This window comes from Gymnogyps californianus, chromosome 1, assembly GCF_018139145.2.
Source record: "Gymnogyps californianus isolate 813 chromosome 1, ASM1813914v2, whole genome shotgun sequence".
NCBI lineage: Eukaryota > Metazoa > Chordata > Aves > Accipitriformes > Cathartidae > Gymnogyps > Gymnogyps californianus.
Window position 1 is genome coordinate 209,730,435 of NC_059471.1, and position 23,902 is coordinate 209,754,336.

The 23,902-nt window shown below is 38.9% G+C and overlaps 1 protein-coding gene across 2 annotated transcripts in view; it reads right to left on the reverse strand.

Annotated features, from left to right (window-relative positions):
- The window catches only part of SEMA3D (semaphorin 3D), a 144,654-nt gene that overhangs the window by 46,032 nt on the left and 74,720 nt on the right, over positions 1–23,902 (reverse strand). For both annotated transcript variants that reach the window (XM_050892176.1, XM_050892185.1), the window contains 5 exons: positions 22,064–22,126; positions 20,208–20,327; positions 15,986–16,079; positions 12,559–12,687; positions 6,416–6,558 (listed from right to left, as the gene is read on the reverse strand). In XM_050892176.1, coding sequence (XP_050748133.1) covers positions 6,416–6,558; positions 12,559–12,687; positions 15,986–16,079; positions 20,208–20,327; positions 22,064–22,126 — 549 coding nt within the window. The remainder of the gene's footprint in view (positions 1–6,415; positions 6,559–12,558; positions 12,688–15,985; positions 16,080–20,207; positions 20,328–22,063; positions 22,127–23,902) is intronic.

Consider the following 23,902-nt stretch of genomic DNA (forward strand, 5'->3'; position numbering starts at 1 on the left):
GAGAGCAAAGGGTAATGGCTAAACTAATGAAATATGTTAAGGAATTCTCAGGAAAATCTACCTTAAATTTTGAGTATAATCTGTTCATGGTTTATTCCAGTGTGTTTGACTTGCCTTTACCTGTCTCTCATCTAAACTTTCATATTTATTTAATATAAATTATGAAATATAAATACATAAAAAGGATATAAAAAGACAGAGAAAAAAAACAAAGAACAAAACCTTCAGGTTATGAAACGTAGCATTCTTGATCATGAAGCTACAGGCAAGCCAAGTGACTAGATGGATCATGCAATTAATGTCAAATAGGGATCAGAATTTATATGGTTTGAATGCATTGAGAGCATTGTGAAACTGAAGCAGTGTGAGATGCAGCACTGGGATAAGCTGGTTTCTTTCTGAACAAATAGGCCTGAATTTGCGATTCAGAATTTCACATTCTTAAATAAGAATGCCTTGAATGTTACATTCCAGGGACCCAGCAGGGCAAAGCTCCCTTTATAGTCAGTGGAAAATATGTCCTTCAAAGAGTGATTTGGGTTGAAGATGGAAGGAGTCTTCCTCTAAAAAATAGTCATCTGCCTTTATTGATTGAAGTGAATGCCTGATAATTACTTTCCTTGCTTGGATATATGCAAGTGCCTAAAGTCACTAGTGTGGGATGGTGTGACCACAGTATTGACAACCACAGGTTGAGAGCTGGAAAAGCATGAGACCAAAAAACAAAGGCAGGTCAACATCTTACAGAGTCCTTTAGAATTTAGCAGCCTGAAACATCTGCATTTACAACAATGTACTCAATCAACAACAGCAAAGCCTGAACTGTAAACTGTGGTACATTTTCATATTAAAAGTACTGATAGGAAAAAACCCAGGAAGCTAATTTTATCACATCAGAAAATTTCCAAAATCACAAAGTCATTATTTCCTACTTTTAGAGATAGTTGAACATCTGAATCAAAGCACTCTGAAGTCAGGGACTTTGGATTAGATATAGGAACTCCACTCCAATTAACTCTGCAGGCTTCCCACTTCCAAACCAGTGGGTTACTGACAGTGTCTTATGCAATGAGTTTCTCTGGCAACTAGGATGATTACCAGAGTTTGCTTCAGAGGCTGTGCAGCTGCATTTCCATAATCCAGCTTTTAAAGCTCTATCTTGACACTGCAATTTCTTTTTCATTTTCCCTGAGGCTCAGTAAATTTCAGTCACACCTCTTTATATGTAAGCATAACTTACATATTTTTACTTCATCTGCAAATCATGATTTCCCCCCTCAAGAAACCCACCAATTACATTGTTGAAACACACCCATGAGGGACAAAAGTATACAAAACTTCCTATACTCACGCTTGTGCCCTTGCCAATAAGGAAAGTTGGACCAAAAGACCTGACAAAGCCTGATATCTCTTAATTCATCACAGTTAGGAGCAGATACTATATGGAACTGGCCTGTCTCCAACACATCAGCCCTTAAAATGAAATCATCTTGATGAGCATCTGCTTTTCTACATAATTTGAAAACTTTCAAATAGCACATAATATTCAAATATCAAATCTGGAAGTCCAAGAGGAGTTGGCTGCTGAAAGACCCACTGCTGCAAAGATGCTCAACGGGCAAAGTTTTTCTCGGGATGACATTTTTGAAGTGGTTTTAATCATTATCATTGAGAAATAAAAAAAAAAAAAAAAAACCAGCCAAAAAAACCCAACAAAAAAAACCATTACCCATGGTTAGCATTGTGGCTAGGCAATATCATGGTGACAAAGAAAGTATGTAAGTATGTAATACGCAGTAAGTTAAATCTCGTCTGGAATGAGTTGCGTCCAGAACTGGAAGCAGTATAGCTGCATGAGTATGGCTCTGAGCCCAGACTAATTAGCCCTGCTGAGAACACGTTAACATGGCTGTTTCGCTTCCGGGACCCAAGCTAATACGGCTGAACGGTAAAGCATTATGCTATGCAGACAACTCAAATGGTTTTGGAGATAGATCAATTATCTCCGCAGTGGTGCGTTACACAAAATAGAAATACAAAGAATGTTAATGACTCAGTTATCCCTAGTCATGGTAAAGGTATGGCTAGACTATTTCCAGGACAAGAAAAACACCTCCTAACTTTTACACACAAGCAGCCCCACGGCAGAGACCACTGGAGACCCTGGACTCAGAGTCGCAGAGGAATAGCTCCCTCCTGCCATTCCGGGAATACAAATTGCCTTAAAGCACCAGATGGGAGGCAAGGTCATAGCCTTGAACTCTGCTCATGTTCATGGCTTTGGAAATAAATCACATTACCCAAAGGTGGAATGCAGGGTGTGTCCTGGGCTCTCGACTCAGAAGCTCTTAAAATGATTACATTCCAGTGTGTTTAGAAAGTACAGTTTAACCAAGAGGGCTGTGCCTAATTGCTATATTCTCATCCCCAGGTACAGCATGGTATATACGAGGGTGAAATGGCACACCAAAAAAAAAAAGACAAAGAGCTCACTTGTTCCCACTAGAACAAAGGCCGCTTCTGGATACTGAACACTTTGGGAAATACAGGAAAGCATCAGGGGCCAAAGTCTGATTTCTTGGCAGCTGAGGTCTTGGAAATCAGTCTCTAAGACTGCATGCTGTAACTTTTGCAATACATCACCAAAACCGTTAAAGAGAAGCTTGTAACACAGCAAATGCAAATCGCTGTAATTATAAACAGGATTTTCATACTGCAGCAGAGAGACTACTGCTTTTGGCTAATTTCCACTCCATTCCAATAGAATGAGGTTGTAACTACGAAAAAATGTGTTTCTATATAGAAAACAAACAAACAAAAACCTCAACAACCTTCCTCCCTCTCCAAAACCTTTCTGTGGACTCCTGTAAGTTAGGATTTTCATTTCTCACTTTATTTGAGTGGGGAAAATAGGACGGAAACCTAGGTCTTTTCTAGGGCTATATTTGTGCATATGTGACATGGTCCTTAAATGGAATTACAATTCTGTCATCATTTTGTGGTGGATATGTATACAAAAATGTAGCTGACTTGTTACTTGACTGCAGAGGGTACAGTGCATGGATGCTGCAATTTTTTTTTTTCCAAAATCTGGCTCAGTGTGTGATGACTGTGTTGTGTTTTTAGCTGATGCAAACTGGTTCAGCAGTGTGGGCTTGAAGACAATGTAGCTGTAAAAGCTTATGCCTATGTTTCTAGAAATAGATATATGTGTGTCCATGCTCTTAAGAAGTTAAGGTTTGTATGATCATGTAATATACATATGTGTACCTTTATGTGTTTTTAAAAAGAAATAAACATTGCTGGCTAATCTTTAATAGTATTTTTTCTTTTTACTTATGACCTTACTTGAAAAGAAAGCAAATAATCCTACAGATTACACTTTATGTAAGTAGGAACATACCATAAGTAGTATCAGGTACTACAGATAGGCCAATGATACTTTTTCTGCCTCCCTCAAACCAAAAATAGGAAATGCCGTTTGCCATGATAAATTAAACAACTGGTTCTGAAAGTGACTGTTGAAAGCACTTCCTCCCAATTCATATTGATGTCCCCTAGTGATATACAGAATGCAGATGACGTAAATCTAAAATAGTGCTATTTAGTGCTACAGTGGCTGCGTTCTTACAACACATGCTTCAAGTCGGTAAGTATGGTCTTATGAACAGGACAAGTGACAGCTGTTTGACTCTGGGCGAAGAGCTGCCAGCAAGAGTATTGTAATCTTCTGGGTCTGAAAGTAGCTGGGAAAAGGGAATGCTTTCCAGAGAAGATTTTCCCTAAGGGGGAGGATCAGTGAGAGACCATATTGTTGCTGAGCCATTGAAAATTAGCCAAAGAACAGGCTGCATTGACTAACCTCCTTATTAAAAACAAAGCGCATTCTAATTTCAGCATGTGTCTCTGGCATTAATGTACAGGAGCCCTAAGGCACAGTGAGGTAGAGAGCAATTGAGTTCTAGTAGAAAAAAACTGAGTTTACACCGAGCAAATGATTTCAAAAGTTGCTGGGGTCCTCCCATCCACTGTTATTCTTTGCTTGCTAGGGAAAGAAGGCAAAGGCTTAACTTTATGCAGTACAGGTCACATTAATGAGACAGTGCAAGTAGAAATTGTTATCAACTGTTGCAACCAGAGACATTGATCCCATATCAGAGAGAATTAAGCATAGCAGATGTTTCATATCAGAGCACAGATCCAGAGGATCTTAGTCCGTAAACAGAGGAGTCGATATGCATATTTTAATTTACATTATATGCCCATAATAATTCTATTTTCATTACAATAATTTGCATTATAGTGTTTTTTTATTTGCAGGTAATCAAGACAAACGTACAAAAAACCAGGAGTCTGAATTTTCAAGAGAATTCTGCATCCATCGGGAAGTGCTCAGTAAATAAAGAAGACAGTGCAAAACTAACATTAATAATAATCACCTTACTTATCAGTTTCCATTGTTCTGCTTTGACTATTAAAAATAAAATTCAAGACATTTTTTTCCTCTTAACGTGATTACTCTACAAATTCAGTCGCATTTGAGGTACGATTATGCATGGTCATTAGGATTTCGTTACAATACATTTGCTTTTATTATGATATCTTATCTCCTTTTTTCTCTAGGTAAAGGATGAGGGAGATCTCTAGCTAATATATCTTAGTTTACTATAATCTCTCATGTGCCTTGGCTTGAAAATGTTGTCTACCAATTTCTCCTAATGCATTAAGTGCTTTCTCATAATCAGCAAATGCCATGTCTAGCAGCAAATCATATGTGTTTGCGTTTCCATTCTGCCATTAATCATGCTGCTGTGAAATACCCAACTAAAGATTATCCATTCTTTTGTCTGGCTAAAAACCTACTAGAGAACTGATTTATGAATGAGTTTTTTGTTTTCTTAACATTTTGGGTCAAGGACAGAAGTGTGAAATGGCTGTGGTCACTGAAATCTTGACTGGAGTTAAGTTTGCTGGACTCCCGAGCAGTTGTAGATTTACATATTCATACACTTGTCCACTCTTTGTTTTTCAGTGTGTGTCCGTTAGCTGAATGGGTGCTCTTCTCCTAGACACATCTTACTGCAAATCACAAACTCTTTTGTTTGTTTACTAATTTTCAAGCTTCTTAAGAAGATAATTTTCACTGTCAGCAGAGTCACATTGCTCAGAAAATGCGAGTAAATGAAAGATTCTGAACAAAATGTCACAGAAATGTACCTACTTGTGTAATTACTGTGATGGTGTTGCTGATATCTAGTTCATCACATGAGATAAACATTTGCTCAAAGCTTATATGAAGACAACTTTAAAGTCCCGTTTTCCTGACTTTTACCAGTAATTCCTGGGTACCTGGATTCACTGAGGACTTAAGGACAGGATGGGAGCACTTATACTGACTGCTTCTGTTCCTACAGTATTATGGGACAAAGAAGTGGATAGAGAGTATGTCTGACACAGAAGTCAATAGACCCTTCTGCTGTAGTGGGAAGAAGACCTTAGCAAAACCAGCATGCTGTTAAACAGCAAACTCTACGCTGACTGCTGTCTTCATATGCAGGAATTGGTTTATCTTCTCATTACCATTTGAGGAGGCTTCTGCCCTTGGCAGAGATGCTTCTTCAAAAAGAGCGCAGCTCATGAAAATTTGAGTCTGCATTATGAATACCATAATCTTTCATAAGGGGCAGAAATCTTTCATAAGGGGCAAAACCAAGTATAATGAAAGAGAAAGTGAAGGGAGTAATCATTTAAAGGAGGTCAGGCACCAACCAAATGAAACTTTTTACACTGCAGCAGACCCAGGCCCTGGTTTCTCCTGGTCAACAGGTCAAGGACTGCACTTCTTCCCAGGGAGGAAACCTCTGGGCAGATGTGGGTGTAGCTCAGAAACTATATACATTTTTAGCCTCCCCTCACCCCAACTGATTATCAGGAATGTGCAGAAACAAATGACTGACCCCAGCTCTCAGTAATGCCCAGGAATGATGTACTGAGCTAGGCTGAAGGGATGGGTTTGTATATCCCTCCATTCAGTGGGCACTTTACACAAACACCCAAATACCTTGCCATTGTGTACACTTCAACAAGTCAATCCTCACTGAAAGCTTATGAAACAAAGCAGGTCACTGTTGCATATCTGAAGGTCAATACATTATAATTTAGACACAGGATTGTAATTTATGAGCATATTAGCTTTTTAAAAAGAGGTACACAGTCAATATCAAGTCTTTTTCAGATGAGTAAATTTCAGATGGCCTTAGTAATCTATGTTCAGAAAAATTACTATGATGGCTCATAACAACACTATTTCCTTCTGATCTGAAGGGGAAAACAGATTTCCCACAGAAACAAACCAAACATTTTGTAATTATTTTTTTTTCTTTCTTTAACCAAAATAAAAAGATAGAGTCCTCACCTTACAAACTCTCCCAACTCGGGAAAGGATTGTCTTGTCAGACGTGCCACTATCTTGCGATATTTCTCGGAAAAAGAAGTAGATTTTGTCATCATCAGGGTTATAGGTGTCCGGGATGGGAAAAGTTCCAATGAATTTCGCTCCTAGAAGTTCCCAAAAAAAGGTTTTAAAAATCTAAAAAAAAATAAAAATCTCTTAAATCAAAAAAAAAAAAAATATTTAAAAAAAATCTTATAAAAAAACCATAGATTCTGAAGTATTTACTCTTAGAGTGATGTTTTTGTGTATATATCTTACTACCACTTGCACAAATATGCAGCACTGGCTATCATTCTCTGTTTGAAAATAGGATAACTCTCAGTACAAAATATTGCCTACAAAAATCTGCCTTACTGCTCTTGCCACCAATGCTAAGCTAAGTAGATTTTCTGAAATCACATGCTTGAATTTAAATTAATTTAATTACACGTTGTAGAAGTTATGAGTATGGAAATACACTGCTGTTTACTAAAGATAGCCTGCAAAGGAATGAAAGAACTTTTATTCATCCATGGGATTAAAAATTCAATATAAATGACAGCTTTCCCAAGTTCAAGGTTTCCTACATATCTGTGCTATAACAATCTTACTGACTATAGCTACCAAATCTAACACAGTGCCATGCTGGGATTCCCAAGTTAGCACACCAAACTCCACAACTGACTGGTCAATCTTAAGGACACAGTTCCTTCTTGTGCATGAAAACAGATTAGCTATATCAACGTAAAGGTTTGTTTGGGTTATTTAAATCTGCTTTTTGCAAGAAATGCTACAGCATGCCTTGCCTTGACATGCTGAGCCATTATATTACTTCTGGTCTCTTCCAAAGCAAGCTTGGGTGTCTCTGCCTGCATCTTATAGGCATGCTTATTGGGCCAAGAATTTAATACATGTCCTTCATTGTCTTCCTCAGCTCCCTCGTCCATGATCTCCAGTCCTGCTCTACCTGCTCACCAGTTGTGGTTTTTTGTTTTTGTTTTGGGTTGTGTTTTTTTTCTTTAAATTTTGCACTAGCATCAGAAACTAAACTAATTCCAGGGGTCCCTGGCTGCAGCAGAGCAGGCAACAACACTGTCTTGCAGAAGTGAACCAGATACTTGGGGAAGTGATTTTTAAGACATTCCCCAATGTGCTACAATAGATGAGCTCTTCTGAGGGCACTTGGATCAATGATGTTTTTCTTTAAACAGAAGTGGCTGTACAAATATGGTGCAAAGAGACCCTTGACTCTAAAATACATTCTTTCAGCAATAAAATACACAGTCTTTGTCCCCCATAAGCAGGCAGGCTGCAGTAGAAAGCAGTAAGGAGGATGATGTAAGACGGTAGAGCAAACAGAGCACACTGGCGATATGTGGGGAATACTATTATCAGCCTTTAACGTATCTTCATGCCTTTGTCCTTTTTATAATGACTGTTATTTTATATTAACCTTGAGGAATTTTCACCATGAACTCTACAGTACACACAGGACAAAAAGAGGGTCCTTGATTCAAAAGTTCACAGTCGAAGGCTTGAGACAAAATGGGATGTGTTTAAGTGCTGAATGTGCACCTTCATGACAGAAGAGTAAATTTATAGGTCAAAATAGCCACAGTGCTGCTTCCATTTTAAACCTTTCTGACACTAGAGAATGGCATCAGCAGAAAAATGAAATGATGCAGCCATCAAGCTCTATAAATCTAAGTTAGGATTTCAAAATGAGCCTAAAGAAAATATTCAACTACCCCTCAGGGCCTATAAGGCTATGTCGTGGTACTTTGAAGATTAGATCTCTAAGCGTGAATAAATGCCTAAATACGCGTCCAGTATGGTTTCTTAAATACACAGTTAGCTAAATAGCCATTTAATAGGAAAACCTGTGAAATACTTCTGTAGCATGCTTTTGAATTTCACATAGATTTTTTTTAATCCACGTTCACAGAACAAAACTCTGAATATATGTTTTTTGTAAATTAAATTTCATTGCTTTACTTGGCAAGCCAAATGCAAAAACAAATGTCTCCATACCAATTCCTGGAACAGATTTAGAAGAATCTCTAACAAATTAAAGGAACACAAATATTTAACGATTTTAAATCACAGTTGAAAACACCGAAGGTGAAAGTTAAATCCAAACAAAAAATACGCTGTAAAAGATATGAAGACAAAGAGATTGAAAACAACTTAATGAAAGAGATCATGATCTGAAAAGCACATTATGTTCTGCAAGTGAGATCTTTGTCTCATCTTTTGTAATCCATCCATACAACATAAAAAAGTGCGTTTAAACCAACTGTGAACTAGGTTTTTGGATTCTTTGCATGGGAAACAAATTATATGACGATGATTTTAAACCACTGTTTGTTTTCCCATATACACAGTTGCACCCCCTAATTGCTTCAATAGAAGATTTTCCCACATATTAATTTCATGGCTAGATTCTATGTAACCAAACAGGGGATTAAAGGCATCACGAGCTCTGACAGTAGAAGGTACAATAAACTCAGGTGTTGCTCATGCTTTTTTAAACATGCTCTTGTGGCCTAGTGGGAAGAGCCGTTACACCTAGTCCTTCACTGCTGGGTTCGCTGGAGTGGTTATGTTTGCTGTTGGTTACCTGCCGGCTCTCACACCCTTCGAATGCCAGCAGTAGTTTTAGACCGTGCAACTGTGCATGCCTTAGTAAGACCTACAGAGAAGTAAGACTCATTAGGCTCAGAAAAAGAGGACAGCAAATGAGTAGCAAATCCCAGAACATGAAGAAATGAAAAAGTGGGAGGCAGCAGCTCTTTGTAGTTGGGCTGCCAGAAATATGTGGCATGATAAACTGCAAAGGAAAGTGCTCACGTCATTTACCTTTAACTGTCTAGAAGTCAAGCTCCTAACCTGTACTTATCCAGGTCGTCTCTCAGGCAGGGACACAAGGAAGAAAGTGACAATGAATAATCCTATTTTAAGACAGATTCCTACAGTAGGTGGGGTGAGTCACCCTCTGGAAGTGTCACCTCTCTCCGTAAATTACAGACGGAGACAACCGAAATGACTGAGCTCAGACAGGATGCTAACTTTTGCCTTTTAGAGCTAAATGAGCTGAATCCCATTCAAAATTCGCAGGATATAAAGAAGTCATTGCCTGCAAGTCTTTGCCCTGGCAAAGATGACTAAATTGCAATGAAAAAAAAATTTAAAAAAGATGAATGCAATTCAGGAAAACACTCATTCCAACTATGGCTTTAGCTTCCTATAAAGGAGGGAGGAATGTGCAGCTGCTTAGTGCATGCCTGTATGTAGGGCTCGGGTATCCCACCACGGGATGCTCTCCTCTGCCCACTGGGCTGGAGCGGGGCAGACTCAGTTCCAGTGGGCGGCTTTGCCATCCAGAGCGGGGCCACCAGTCCCACGTGCCTCGTCCCCTGTCCCGGCCACGGGTGAGGCAGCTCCGGTCAGCGGCTGCAGGAGCGCCTGATTCTTCAGCTCTGCAGGAGAAGGGCTGGAGTCTGAGCAGAGGCAGCATCCCCTCTGTCTTCAGTGCCACTGCGTGCAGGAGTATGAGCCTGTGTGAGTGTGAGTCATGGGAAAGATTAGCTGCCTTCCTCCCTTTCTCCTTTGTGGAGTTGCTATTCAGTCATTGAGATTAAGACATGTCTGAATTAGTCAAGATAGAGATGCCCTGTAAGGAACTGGAAGGTATCCTACGCATTTTTCCCTCATGCTTTGTCTTTCCCTCCCTTCGCTCAGGAAAGGATAATCCTGTTTCCAGAAACAGAATAAGACTAAACTTTAAAAACATTAAGGTGCATTATAGCAAAACTTCCTCAGCCCTCTGGAGAAAAACAAGTTATACATTTTATGCTTATCCTAAGTAAAACATGAGTCACACCTGGAAATAATTTATTTCTAATTGTACAATTACTCGAGTATGTACAACTTTTCCTGGAGGTCTAACACATGCTTGGTAAATGGGTGGTAGATTTAGGGAAGAGGGGATTTAGATGAGATGGGAGTCTTTAAACCTGAAATCAAGTAAATATTTTCTTTTTATCAATATCAGCTGAAAGCACAAATGTATGTAATTGGTAATGTTACACAATAAACTAGAAATATATTGGCTACCCTATGGCTTATTGCAGAAATGATCCCATCATTTAGAGTTGCACTCAAAATTTTCTCCAACCTTAAAAGGACTGTTTCAAAATATTAAAAGCATCTAGTTTATATCTGTGCCTCTTAGTATAACACTGCATGAATTGTGTATGTGAAGTCTTAGACAGAGCATGGCTGGAGTTTTTTATATGGCTGGAAACAAGGTAAACTTGAAGAATATATGGGGTCTTCAGTGTTTATATAGCGTGGGGTAATTTTCACGTCGCAGTCTAGCACACTAAAGCCGTTTTTCAAACCCAGACATATTAATATATTATTCTCCTTAGAAAACTTTCACAAATACAGACGCTTTAAGTGAAAACAGAATAAAACATGAATCAATCTAAAAGAAAGAAGAAAGGCAGACACCCCCCACCCAGCCTCCAAATTAAAACATATAAACAGTTCTCAAACCTTTAGTTTATTCTGTGTTCTTGTACTGTTCCCTTGCCTCAAACTGTTCATGAAGAAACATTAATAGCATAAAGAAATGTTTGGAACTGGATATTTAAGATATAAGTTCTTTTGGGCTGGGAACTGAACCCTGTAATGCTCATCAACGTGGATCTATACTAATGATAACACCAGATGCTCCTCAGGACCAAACTGCAGTAAATCTTTCTTTTTAGGATATTATAGCATCCCTTAGGAAAGCGGCTACCCCAGCCATCTTTCCATGCTGAGCATCAGCAGGCCATCAGTGATAAAATTGGATATTCAGTTGCACGGTTTATTCCAGTTAGAGAACTGCCTGCTGGAAGGACCCATCCTGGTCCATATCACTTACAGCCATTTCTGATCTACTTTGCACAAGGGATGTGTAGAAATGAGAGACAGGAGATAGGAGAGGTGGGACAAGAAACGTTTTGAGCACAGGAGATGAAAGTGGGATAGGTCAGCAGAGTCAGATGTGAGATTTTTCTATCTGTCCAAAGGACTGCTCCTACTTGGAAAGGTAAAAGGACTTTAAGTGACTTCTCCTTTCCTCCTCATCTCACAGCAGAAATCCTGAGGATATGGAGTTACATCTAGACAGAAACGTAAGGCAACAGCTTAGAAGAAGGGGGAGAAGAGGTAGGAAAAAAAATAATAATAAAAAAGAACATTTCCTCTTGTTGAGGTCTCAGAGAGTTAAGAGGCAAAATTATCCCTCTCAGAAGTTGTCTGCTGGGAAGACAACTTAACCCTGTGGTCGGCAGGCCCTGGCTTTACAATACACCCATAATAGTTACACAGGCATCCTGAATCAGGGCCAGTGTTGCCACATCTTTAAAGACAGTTGATGGCTAAAAGGGGGATGCTTTAATGAGCAGGGTTAGTTTGTGACTGAAGTTTTCCATGTTACTCTGTGTGTGGTTTGAGACTGGCTGGGTGTAAATGCAGCCAGTTTTTTAGAGGGTTTACTAGCTCAGAATGTTTTTTAACAGGCAAGAAAAAGAAGTGTTTTGCTTGGGAAGCTATTTTAGGGTGCCCTTAGTGGTTTTAAAATGATCCTCACAGCAACAAAGGGTATTTTTCCCCTCAAAAAAGGAAAAGAAAAAAAAAAAAAAGACCTCCTACTTAAAAACGTGGAATTTCTAGTCTGTCATTTCAACTTGCTGTAGGGAACAGCTTTTAACAAGTGATCGGAAAAAAGGGTTTAAAAAAAATTATTCCAACAAGACTGGAAATAGAAGCATTTAAGTCATGATATTATTCCAATTACAGGGCTATATACAGTTGTATAGATCAAAGACGGAAAGAATGATTAGGTCTTACGCTCCTACTCTTTTCTTAATTAGCACTTTCACCTCTGACTTTTCTCAAGTGCATTTTTGTTCCACTGAGCTTTTTTAAAAAAAGCCTACGTAATCCAAAGATACCATGATACAATATCTATATTTATAGTTACTGGACATATATTTATATAGGAAAGGGGCTATTAACTTCAGAAAGGCAGGGACAATGCAAATGACAACAGCATATGTTTGGGATCTTACCAGTAAGCCAGTAATGTTCAGAAATGTCAGTTCTGATGTAATGGTAGTCGTGAGAAGGGCCCAGAGAACGTGTTAGAGCAGTGTCTTTGCCAAGGAAATCAGAAGCTGTTCCAGCATAAAGATACTCATCTGCAAATGAAAAAGAAATAGGGTTTCTACAGCTGTGGGGTAAACAAAACTAAAACTATTTGTGTTTTGTTGGGTGAACAACACCTGCATTTAATTGGCTTATAAACTAATCTAATGTTTTAAAGTATTATTGGCTTATATTTTAATGGGATTTGAGGTTCTGTGAAGTTACTTACATTTAAATGAGGGTAATTGCAATTATATGCCTGAGAAGTAAAGGAGTCCAAGTCTAATTTTCAGATCTTTTAGGCATTCAGAAAAGTAAATTCCCCAGGCTTTAATGGGTGGTAGGCTCTTAAGGGTATAAAGGTGTATTCGATCCGAGCATCCTGCCCTGTGAGCACTGACCATGGACCTGGGGGCTGTGGCAAGGACACGACCATCTATCCATTCAAGCTAGCTCTTGTGTCCCAGGCTTGCCATGGCCCCAATGGCTTTGCTGCTCCTGGGCTTGAGCTAGTAGACATGATGGATGCTTCACCACGGGAACTTTGCAGCTTGGCCCTTTCCTGGTGTAGGGATCTCTGTCCAACACTTCGTTCACGAAGAGGAATTTAGGCACTACGGGAATTCTTCTCAACTATGTAACGTGTTAATGGTAGGAATATGGCTACAGACCCAAATCGTGATCATTTTAACATAGCGAGTGTCCCACTAAAATTAATGAGACATCTTACTTGAATAAGGCAGCCAGAATTTGTCTCACAAGGAAACTATATCTATAATACAGTACAGTGTGCTTGCTGCAATTACAGTTATGATTTAGTCTTCTGCCAGCTTTGTGTGCAATGCAAAACTTCACAGCCTTAAGAATTGCACAATATTTTCTCTTTTCTTTCAGATCTCAGTACTTTTCTAAAAAGAAGCAAAGAAACAGTATCACTGTGATTTTTTTTTACTGCATAGTGCATTTTACAATTCTCTTTTTTTTTCTGCAAAATAACAAGATAGCTTTATTGGTTGGAGAAGTTTGTTTTTTGTTTAATGACTTGCAACAATAAATCCCTGGAGTTTGTAAAAAGAAAAAAGGTTCATGTTCATAAACAATAATCATATAAAAAGCTATATGATACATAAAAATCCCCTTCCAGGAGTTCCTTCTCCAGGTTTTCTGATGGTCTGGGTGGAAACATTTCACAGGATCTTTTAGAGAGAAGTCCTTTGTTGAGAGTGAATACAGAATAAATACCATTCAACATAGATGTTTGTGTTTTCATTTGCAAAAGATGTAAATGCACTTAAAAAAACAAGATCAAGGAGGGGGGGGAAACCCCAAACCACAACCCATGATCCACAAGTACTTTATTTGGCCAAAAAAAGATCTATCAGCTTTCTTTTTACCTCATTATTATTGTTACTTATGTATTATTTCCATGACAGTATTGGAAAGCACATCTTTCAGACAGCATGTCGCCTTTGTAAAGAAACAATAGTGCATTCTGAAAGGTATTTGTCATAATGAGGAATGGGCAGGGTAATTGGTGTTTGCTAACTGACAGGCACTCAGTGATCGATAAATCTGAAGGGCTAAGAGAAATTCTCCATCCTTGCTTAGGCTCTGCTGACAAGGCGTTTTCAGCACTTGTCTTGGCTTTTGGTATCTCTCATTCCAAGTTCCAGTTACGTCCAGAACAGTTTTGGTGAGCGGTAATTTGTAATAGAAGATGGATAAGGAGCAGGTGATTTTTCAGTCAAAAAGACTAGCTTTTCAAATTTATCTGTGGAATTTACTTGGGGCGAAATGCTGTGTAGAATTCAAAGAGAGATTACATATTTCTACAAAGAATGAAAATTACTCAGTTGTGTTAACTGACCTACATGAGTGAAAATATAATGAATTATTACTTAGCTCATATATGTATAACTGATTAGAAAGTGCTTTCTGAAGGATACAAGTAATATTTATTGCCATTTTGCAGATAAATAAAACTAGACAGAGAGAAGTGACATGCCAAAGGTTACTCCTCTCATCAGTGGCAGAGACGGGAACTGAGCTCCCCTGAGTCCCAGGGCAGCCTCTTATCCATGAGCTGTACTGCTCTCCTAGTACTTTTGGGAATAAAGTTATCATTGAAAGATAGGCCAAGAACACATTCTCTGGTCAGGCCTGTAACTCTTTACAGTGCTCCTTGTACACTACTGTGAAGCACTTGACACCAGGCACAGTCAGAGAAAGGATACTAGAATACCCTGACCATTAATTTTATCTAGCCCGAAAATTCTTATGTACTGAAGTTCATGTTTTAGTTAGCTAAAAGACGGCAGCTTCTTCATTTCACAAGATTTAATAGAGCAGTCAAAGCACTAGAGCGCTACTGAAATTAGCCAATGCTGTAATAAATCACGGAGTTCTATTGCATTTAAAAAAAAAAGTTAAAAAAAAAGTTAAAGTTTCTAGAATCCCATTTTAAAAATAGACATCACGGTCATTAAACAGTACTAGGGGTCCCTGAGAAGAATAAGTGCTGGCTTTAATCTATTGTTTTTAATAAAGGAAGTCCTGCCCCATCTGTTGGGTCAGAATCACAAATCATCTATCTTATTATCTGAGAATAAAGACTGAACATTAGTCATATTCTTTTTATAACACAGAGTGACCGATACTTCAAAGCATTGTCACCACTGCTCTTTGGCTGTAAATGAAAACGTCATGGTGCTTCACTCTTATCTTGTATTCATATGCTTGACGGACAAGTTAAATGAAAATTGTCCAAAGCTATGAACCAAACCATGACAAAAGTAGCTCTTATAGTGATTTGAAATCCAGAGGTCAAGCTGACATTCCTCGGCACCAAATGTCAGACCACACAGCGCTGCGATGCACGCAGCAGGCAGATTGCACTATCTTGTTCCTAGGCTTCCAGCTTCAGAAGTGGCTACTCGAGTAAATAGAAACCTCAAAAATGTATTTATGGAAATAGTGGATGTCAGCAGACTTCAAAGGGCAGTACATATTGATAATTGCAGAAAGAGGCCCAGAAGCGCTTGAAACATTGTCTGTCTGTGTGTTTTTTTGATTGTCTTCTTAAAGGAGAAATGACTGGGTGAGGATGAAACCGCCTTCCTGCTCAACTGGCAGAGGCTTCACAGCCGCTCAAACGTCTCTGTTTGTGTTGCTGCATTTCCAGCTCTTTGGTGTCTGCAGACTGAAGGCTCCCTCAGCTCCGAGAGCACAAACCAGCATTGGAAACTCGACTAACGCCAGAGGAGCTCCAACGATGACATCTGCTGAGCCCCGGGCTCACGTAGGAAGCCAACGCACGTCTGAGAGGAGCATTTGGCTCTGATGGTTTCTTACCTGCCATCACTGAAGCAAATGGCTGCTGAGGATCGAAAGGGCATTTCAATCTGCCAGACTCCAAGTTCTGAGTATCCAGCCGGAACACCGTTTCCTGAGAATAAACACGTATTCATTATCCTGGTGTGGCTGCAGAGAAAAACTCACTTAGACGAACTGTTCTGCTAACAAAGTGAAGGCGTGTTAAATCATGCAGCTGTCATTGCAGCATTGATGTTTACAGCCCATATCTCTCTTCTATATCTGGATTTTTTTCAAGCATTGTTTTAACTTATCCTGTTCACTCTATAGTGAAACACAAATCTTAAAAAAATACAATTATTTTCAGAAAAAAAGATGCATTCTTCATTTCTACTCAAATTAAAAGCTGGATTGTACTTAAAAGGCACTGACTTCTACTTGGGAAAGTGCTGATAGACTGTGTTGCAACAGGAGACCCAGAGAGGGATTCTGGCTGACTCTGAAATTTCTCCAGGGACTGCTGAATAATGTTCACAGCAGACACAGTTCAGCCCCTTTTAAATGAAAGCAGCATATGCTCTCTCTTGTTATTTTTAACAAGGCTAGTGATACAAGAGATATCAGAATAGATCCTTCCTTGTAGTTCCCAAATACAGTGTGATTAATTCCTGGGTCACAGAACAAGGGCATAGAGGAAGATAAAGAAAATAAATTATTTAAAAACTATTCCTGATGTTTTCAGTGGGCAATCAACAACTCAATTGCTGTAAGCATCAATTTGAAGTTTTATTATAGTTTTGAATTGCCAACAAGGATGCTTCTACATGTTCCTTTCATTAGTTTCCTAAAGGCACGCTTAACCTGAAACCCATAGTGAGTCCTTCCGAAGGCAAACTGATTGCTCAGAGGAGTAAAATGAAGTCTTTGCAGGTATAGGGTCTTCATTTTCAGAATTCTGCTGCTGTTAGAGATGGGAGATTGCCTAGAGAAGTGCTGTTAACATACTCTCCTACCTACAGTGATATTTAAAATCCCACCAGTGTTCAGGAATCAAATCACTGTGGGTTTAATGTCTATTGTAGAGACATAACTTTTGCAGCTAGTTTAAAAAAAATCAAAACACCTCTATGACTTAAACAATTACTTAAAAAAGGGTGAAGTGATTTTAATTATTTGTTTCTATACCTCTGGCTTGCAAGAGGACTGAAGAGTACAAATGACAGTTAAGTATGCCCAGAAATGGCCACATAGGATCAGACTTCACAACACATTAATTCAATTCATCTTTAATGTGCATCAGATTATAAATGACCAAACCTTTCTATTTCATTGAGGTGTCTCCTAAACTCTCTAGGCTCAGAAGATAAAAGCCCAGGATATTGAATAATTAAGCTCCTTAAGAGAAAAGGAAAATCAATTCCAATCTATGAACATAAATTCAATTTCCTTCAGCAATCCTAGTGGATACAAAGCAGAATTTAATCATCAAACAACTACCCTTGTTATCTTCCCAAACCTGCGGGCTATCAGGTAAACCAAATTCTCAGGCTACTGAAGTGGATCAGAGAACACCAAGGACAAAACTAAATTAAAAATTAAGCATTTTTTTTTTCTGACAACGGTACGTTAGTGTCCCATTCTCCTTTCTTCTAAGATGTGCAATCCTGAGCTGCTCAGAGACCCTTGCCATATCTCATGCAAAGAGGCTGGCTACAAGTCCAGCAGTACTCAAGGGACTGAGGGCTTTATAGATCAACATCAAATATTTCAGACTTCATCCAGACAAACTAATGGACACTACCAGGCATTCACGCAGAATTAACCTCCTGCTTTCACTTCAGACAAAGCTTTCAAAGAAAAGAGCATCCCTTGGAGAGCTGTGGCTAACAGCACCAATCAGGCCAAGCCTCTTCCACACCAGCCAAGAGAAGTTTTGGCAGTGACTTCAGCAATAGCAAGACTAGGACTTTAATCCCCTTTAATTGTGTGATCCCGTAGGGGATTTGTACTGCTTCAAAAGCGGTGTCTGCTGTGGTTTTGAGTCACCTGATCCACACTGTTTTCCTCTCTGTTTTCACAGCGCTGGCACTGGCCAGCAGACCACTGGGCAGATCCACCAGCAGCTTTCAGAGGCCAGCAGAGCACTGCCTTGGTTTCACAGCCTCTATGAGGCTATCTCAGGCCCTGGCTCTCCCAAGCATCCCACAGCTTCCTGTAGAGGTTCCTAATTACCAAACATCCATTATCCATTCTTATAACCCAGAGATAAAAAAAAAGAAAAAAAAGGGGGGAAAAAAGGAAAAAAAAGACTAAAAGAATGGTTCTGCAATAAAAGTGCTTTGAATTACCATGTAGGACTCCTGGCTTCATTTCCTACAACGAGGAGACATTTTCAGCTGCCTGTCAAATTCATGTCAATGGGTCTGTCCTCAACACCCTCCTGCCTTGTCATATTTATCTGGAGAGGCAGTGCAAGGACAGTGGCTGTAGGGTGTTTGGGGTCCAAGAAGGAAAGGGAAAATATGCCTGATGCCATTCAAAGCTGTTAATTCAGTATGAAGCTTTAGAAGAGATGCACCACCAGAAGAAGCATGAGTAGTGCTGAACACTGTCCAACCTACCACTGCAGCTGAGCAACCACGAGGAATGCAGGAGAGGCAGGACTGGGAGACAGTGAGGGGATTAGGAAATAAAATACTGGGATTCTTCTTCCGTTTCCTCTCATAAGGTAATTGGTCACGTCTAATTGAGACAGACCCCTTGTCTAGACTGGCTGCCGGACTGAACAATGAGACCAAATCTATAATTTCATAATGTCTGATGAAAACAACCTTCACAAATGAAGTAGTTAAAGGTGCAACGGTAGAGTGAATAAGGCATATTGCTAATGACCCAGAGGTAAACCAGAACCTTACCTATGCTTTTGCTGAGAGCGGTTCTGTTCAATTCAGCTGTGTATTTGATCATTCAGGCTAAGGAATCAGCATGATACAAGGGATCTAAAATTTCAGTTGCTTCAACTGGAACATTTAAAGTAGCGAAGCAAAGAAACCTACAAAATTATTTCATTGCAAGCCTGATTATACATCATATACCAAACAATATCAGGAGCATTAGTGGCTTATTAGGGAAAGAACACCACCGTGCAGATTTCAGGCAGCTTCAGTTTTCTGTAACATAGGCAGCCCCTCTGGGCTGGTCAACCAACCCACAGATTGTGTGGAATATAATGATGGGTCTCAGCCTGGGCAAGCGTTAATAACTTTTTTTCTGTGAGCATCTGCCCTTGATTCCATATGTCAGAATAACTCTGATGTGTACATATTTCAGGTTATTCCATTTAATAACATATCATTAGACCTCATTTCTTATATTCTAGATTTCTCTGAGACCCAAAGAAAAGAGAAAGCTATTTCTATAGCAGCATAGGAAGCCTACACCACAGGCAAGCAGCTAGACAGGTCACATCTCGACACTGTCTGAGAACAGAGCCAGTGTTATAAATATAGCCAAGGTGTTATACATATAGGAGTTAAAAAGAGACTTGTGTACTAAGTGGCTGCTTGACACAACACCAAAATTCTTCTGTTGTGGGGGTTAGGTCTCAAACATCTACCACTTAGGATCGAGATTTCTTTGTCATCAGCAAAGGAAGACCAATCAGCTGCTAACTTCAGTTCAGGAATATGCCACTAGTGATGGAGGACACCCAACATCTACTTAGCGACAGGGCTGCAAACCATGTGCAAGGTCCTGAGATGTCGTCCTTGGACTCAGGCTCAGAGACCATTTACAAACTGTGTATTACTCTCATGCACAAAGAATAGGAAACCATCTCTGTGGACCAAGGGTATATGTACATTAAAAGATAGAACTATGAGTGTCATCTTGAACTCTGCATGCGTGTGTGTGTGTGTACGTAAGCAGAAAGTATGTGCAGAAATGACTTACTAGGAAGAAAGACATCTGGGTTAAATGTTCTCTTCACTTAGTTAATCATATGAAAGTGTCATTCTGAAGAACTTTGTGTATTAAGCCTTACTGAGGAAAGGGCTTTGTTCAAAAGCAATATGCACATATCAAATGTGAGAACAAGAGTTCCCGTCTGACCTGCAAAATCCACCATTTACCCTGTTATTTATGCAAGCTGCTGTCAGTTCATTTTTTACACACTCACATAGTATTTTCCAATCTATGATGAATGCTAAACAAGATGAGGGTTATTCCTTGACATGTCAGAGTAGTGAAGAAATTAAATTACCTCTTTGTGAGTTCCAAGTTCAATGTATCCACAGAGAGGGTGAAACGCTCCTGTGCCACAGACATAAACATGGGTTCGGTTGTAGGGCTGAAGAACCCTGATAAAATTGGCACATTCTGTCTATTGGGAAAAGAAAGAGAAAGGTTAATTTTCATGTTTATTCTTCTCTTTAACATTATACATTGCACTAGGTTATAGCCATAGTATTGGTGTATTTAAACTCAAAAATACTGTAGCAGAGACTGTTTACCAAATAGTTCAAAGTTGTGACGGCTACATTTTTGCAGTGGCTATCTACTAGGCAGTTCATCAATCAGACTTGCAAGCCTAATTCTGCTATAATGCTTACAGCCACAAGAAGCTATGTGGTTACAGCACAGTTTGGAGGATATCTGCTCAACCTGTGCTGCAGCAAACAACCCCTGTCAACAACTGGGCAGAGGTCGGAGAGCCATTGGGTTAGTCTGGCTACCAATCCTCCTGCCTTTGCTCCCAATTCAGGGTTCTGCACAAGCTTTAACACCAAAGATTACATGATAGAAATCATTGTGGTGGACTGAAGGGCTTCAGCATACTTCCAAGGGTATGTTTTGTGTATGAGTGAACTTTCTTTGCACCAACCACATCCTACTGGTCACTTTTATTTGGGCATTTCTGAGTCCTATGGGATGCTCGGGTCAGTTCTGGCTCTAGCTGGGCTTGGTCTTTGCTGGTAAGTAGCACAGGTGGCTGCTGCACGCTGCAAGGGTGCTACATGGGGTAATAGGAAAGGCTTGCTGCAGCCTTCCCCAAAATTAAATAAATACATATACGTATAACAAGGTACTTAGGAGGGAATACACAAGAGCTACTCATACGTTCAAGCTACTACCCTAGACCTAAGTGAGAGGCAAGCTGCAGAGACAATGTAGGAAGCAAAAAGGAGATATTTATGATCTATGTCCAAAACAAATATTCCCCTCTCTGGTCCCTTTCCTTTTGTGTTAGTGTAGAAATAGATCAGCACAAATCCTCCATATAGACTGGTATCAGAATTTTCCCAGTGCTCAGCAGAGGTGTTGTTTAGTTTTTGTCTGCTGTGAAGATAAGGGTAGCAATAAGTTAGGATAAAAAGTTGAAATTCCTGAGGCAGAGAGCTGAGAGAGTGTTTTGAGCTGGAGTCCACCTTGGTAACAGACAACCTGGATAGAAACGACAAGATTTGTGGAGAGAAAAGGAAGAAATTTTATTATACAGCCAGGAAATGTTTACATTTATAGTGGGCTCTAGACACATGATGTAATCTGTGCTATGCAAAAGAGATATGAAAGTTTTATTGTATATATGAATGCACCTTAAATACCCTTCCTAAAGAGACTTCCTAAAGAAGATTTGTGGTTCCAGGGAAAAGCTAATGAGTCTGAGATTCTGTTTTAATCTTAACTGCAGCTGTCTGCAAATTAAGTTAATTTGTACTCTGCTCTGTTACTCTGTTTTGTTAATGGATTATAATGAAGTTACATTCAGGATATTCCCAAGAAAAAAGAAGCAGTTTGATGGGAAAGAAAGGATTTCAGGGGAGTATCGACTGGGATACATTTCAGAGGAAAGTCCATTCATCTCTCAACTGCATTTATTACATACAAGGATGGCTTAGCATGATTGCTGTTTGCAATATTGAATATTTTTTCTGAAGCATTAACATTTAAAGAAAAAAATAAAGTGTAACATTTTTTTAAATGAAGAAAAAACACTTAGTTTGTTAGTTCAGGAAAAAAATGTAAGAACAGCTTACTAACCCATTTTGTGCATTTAGAAACAAATACACAGATATGCGATATTCTCAGCAATAATTAAAAAATATATACCATACTTACATGGGCATCTTTCCCAGCTAATTTGCATAATTCTACTTTTTCTTTTGCTGCAGGCCAGTAAATCTGTAACAGTTAAAATGAGACAAAGATTATAAATATTATAAATTGTCCTGTGACTGTATTTTAACTGTTTCCTTGAATGAACAGTTAAAACAGATTTATGCACCTTGAAGGAATTTGCATGTAAATTGAAATGAACATGACTTCAGATATGGGGTTCCATTACAAAAAGTGAAGAGGCTTTAAATCAAACCCCCTGTTCTTTGTTCATTTCTTCATTGACTACATGTACCTTTAAAAAAAGTACTTAGTTGATCTGGCTAGCACACCTTGTCACCATTATGAATTGGGTGTTTTTCTCAAAGATATGATGAGCCAAATCATCTTGAAACTAAACTGACTGCAAAACAGGGCAAATTACATTTGTGATGAATTTAGTCCAGTGAACTTGGCAAAACCATTACAAAAAAAATACTTCGCTGTTACTGCCAATTTTCAAAAGAAAAGAAGTTTTGTTCAAAAAGCTAAAGGTAGCTTAAGGGAAATTTGTAGAACAAAAAGTACATTTGATGGAAATCAATAGCATGCAGTTTAAAAATGTTACCCATCAACACTAACTGAGTTTACTGAGAAATTGACATAGAAGTTTAGAGGAGAATCATGTACCTTAGATAATTGGTAGCATATCTTATTACTGTTTCTCTTTCTTCTTTCATCTGCACTACAGAATTCTACAAACTAGGTTTTGGTGTAGATGGAGCCAGATGACAAATTACTATCAGTTACTGTAACCCCAATTATGTTAGTGAAGAAATATCAATGAACAACAGTTCAGGTTCTGGCTCACTGATTTCAATTAAACAGTCAAAATTGGATATTATTGAGTATATGTTTGATTCTATTAAATTCAAAATACAAGTTAAATATAAAGTCTTTCAGAATCACCATGCTAAACATGGATCTTTCTTCCTTCTTATTTTGACAAGACAAAGCTACAGCCATTTCTCATGGTTAATTATAACAACAACAAATCACACTAATTTTTGAGCAAATACTGGGTAGGAAATTGCCTCAAATCCCAGGAACCAGTATGCAGATTTCTAGTAGTCACAGATGCTTTAGAGTAGTGTTGAGTCTCAAATCACACTTTATAAAATCTTAAATAGTGAAATATATAGGAATAAAGAATTATTATAATATGCATTTGAAAAAAATCGTCATCAAGGAAGGATGCACAACTAAACCACATGCAAGAGGAGTTAACTGCTGTAATATTTCCTTTCTTTCATCCAGCTCTTGGCACCTTGTAGTATGTGGCTTGCCACATACACAGGCTCGGTCCCACACTAGTAAGGAAAGCGAGAGAGTTCTCTGTGGCAAATAGCTTTATCACTGTCCAAAATCTACAGTCAGTGTTCCTCTCAATCTGGAAACGGTCTTTTTATTTCACTTCTTCCTCTTCTCTTCCCAGTGAAAATGGATGTATTGGCTTTCTGCAAGGAAATTAATTTCCTCTCAAGTGAATTTAGTTACCTTTCTGATTAGAAGCTCTTAGTAAAGATAATGTATTTTAAGTTACTTAAACCTTAACCCTTTACAGCAATATTTACTTAAAGTCAGAATAACAACATCTCAGCACCGGAGCACAAATTTACTTTCCCAGAGCATTTTCTCAGAATGTCATGATAGCATCCAGGTACTAAAATGCAATCTGAAATCAGCTGCGCCAGTGTGTCTGGATTACACAGTATACGATGCCAGAAAGTACAGAGGAAAGTATTGGGAACATTGCAAAGCCATTGGGAAGAGCTGAAGGTAACGCCAGTGAACTCATCTGGT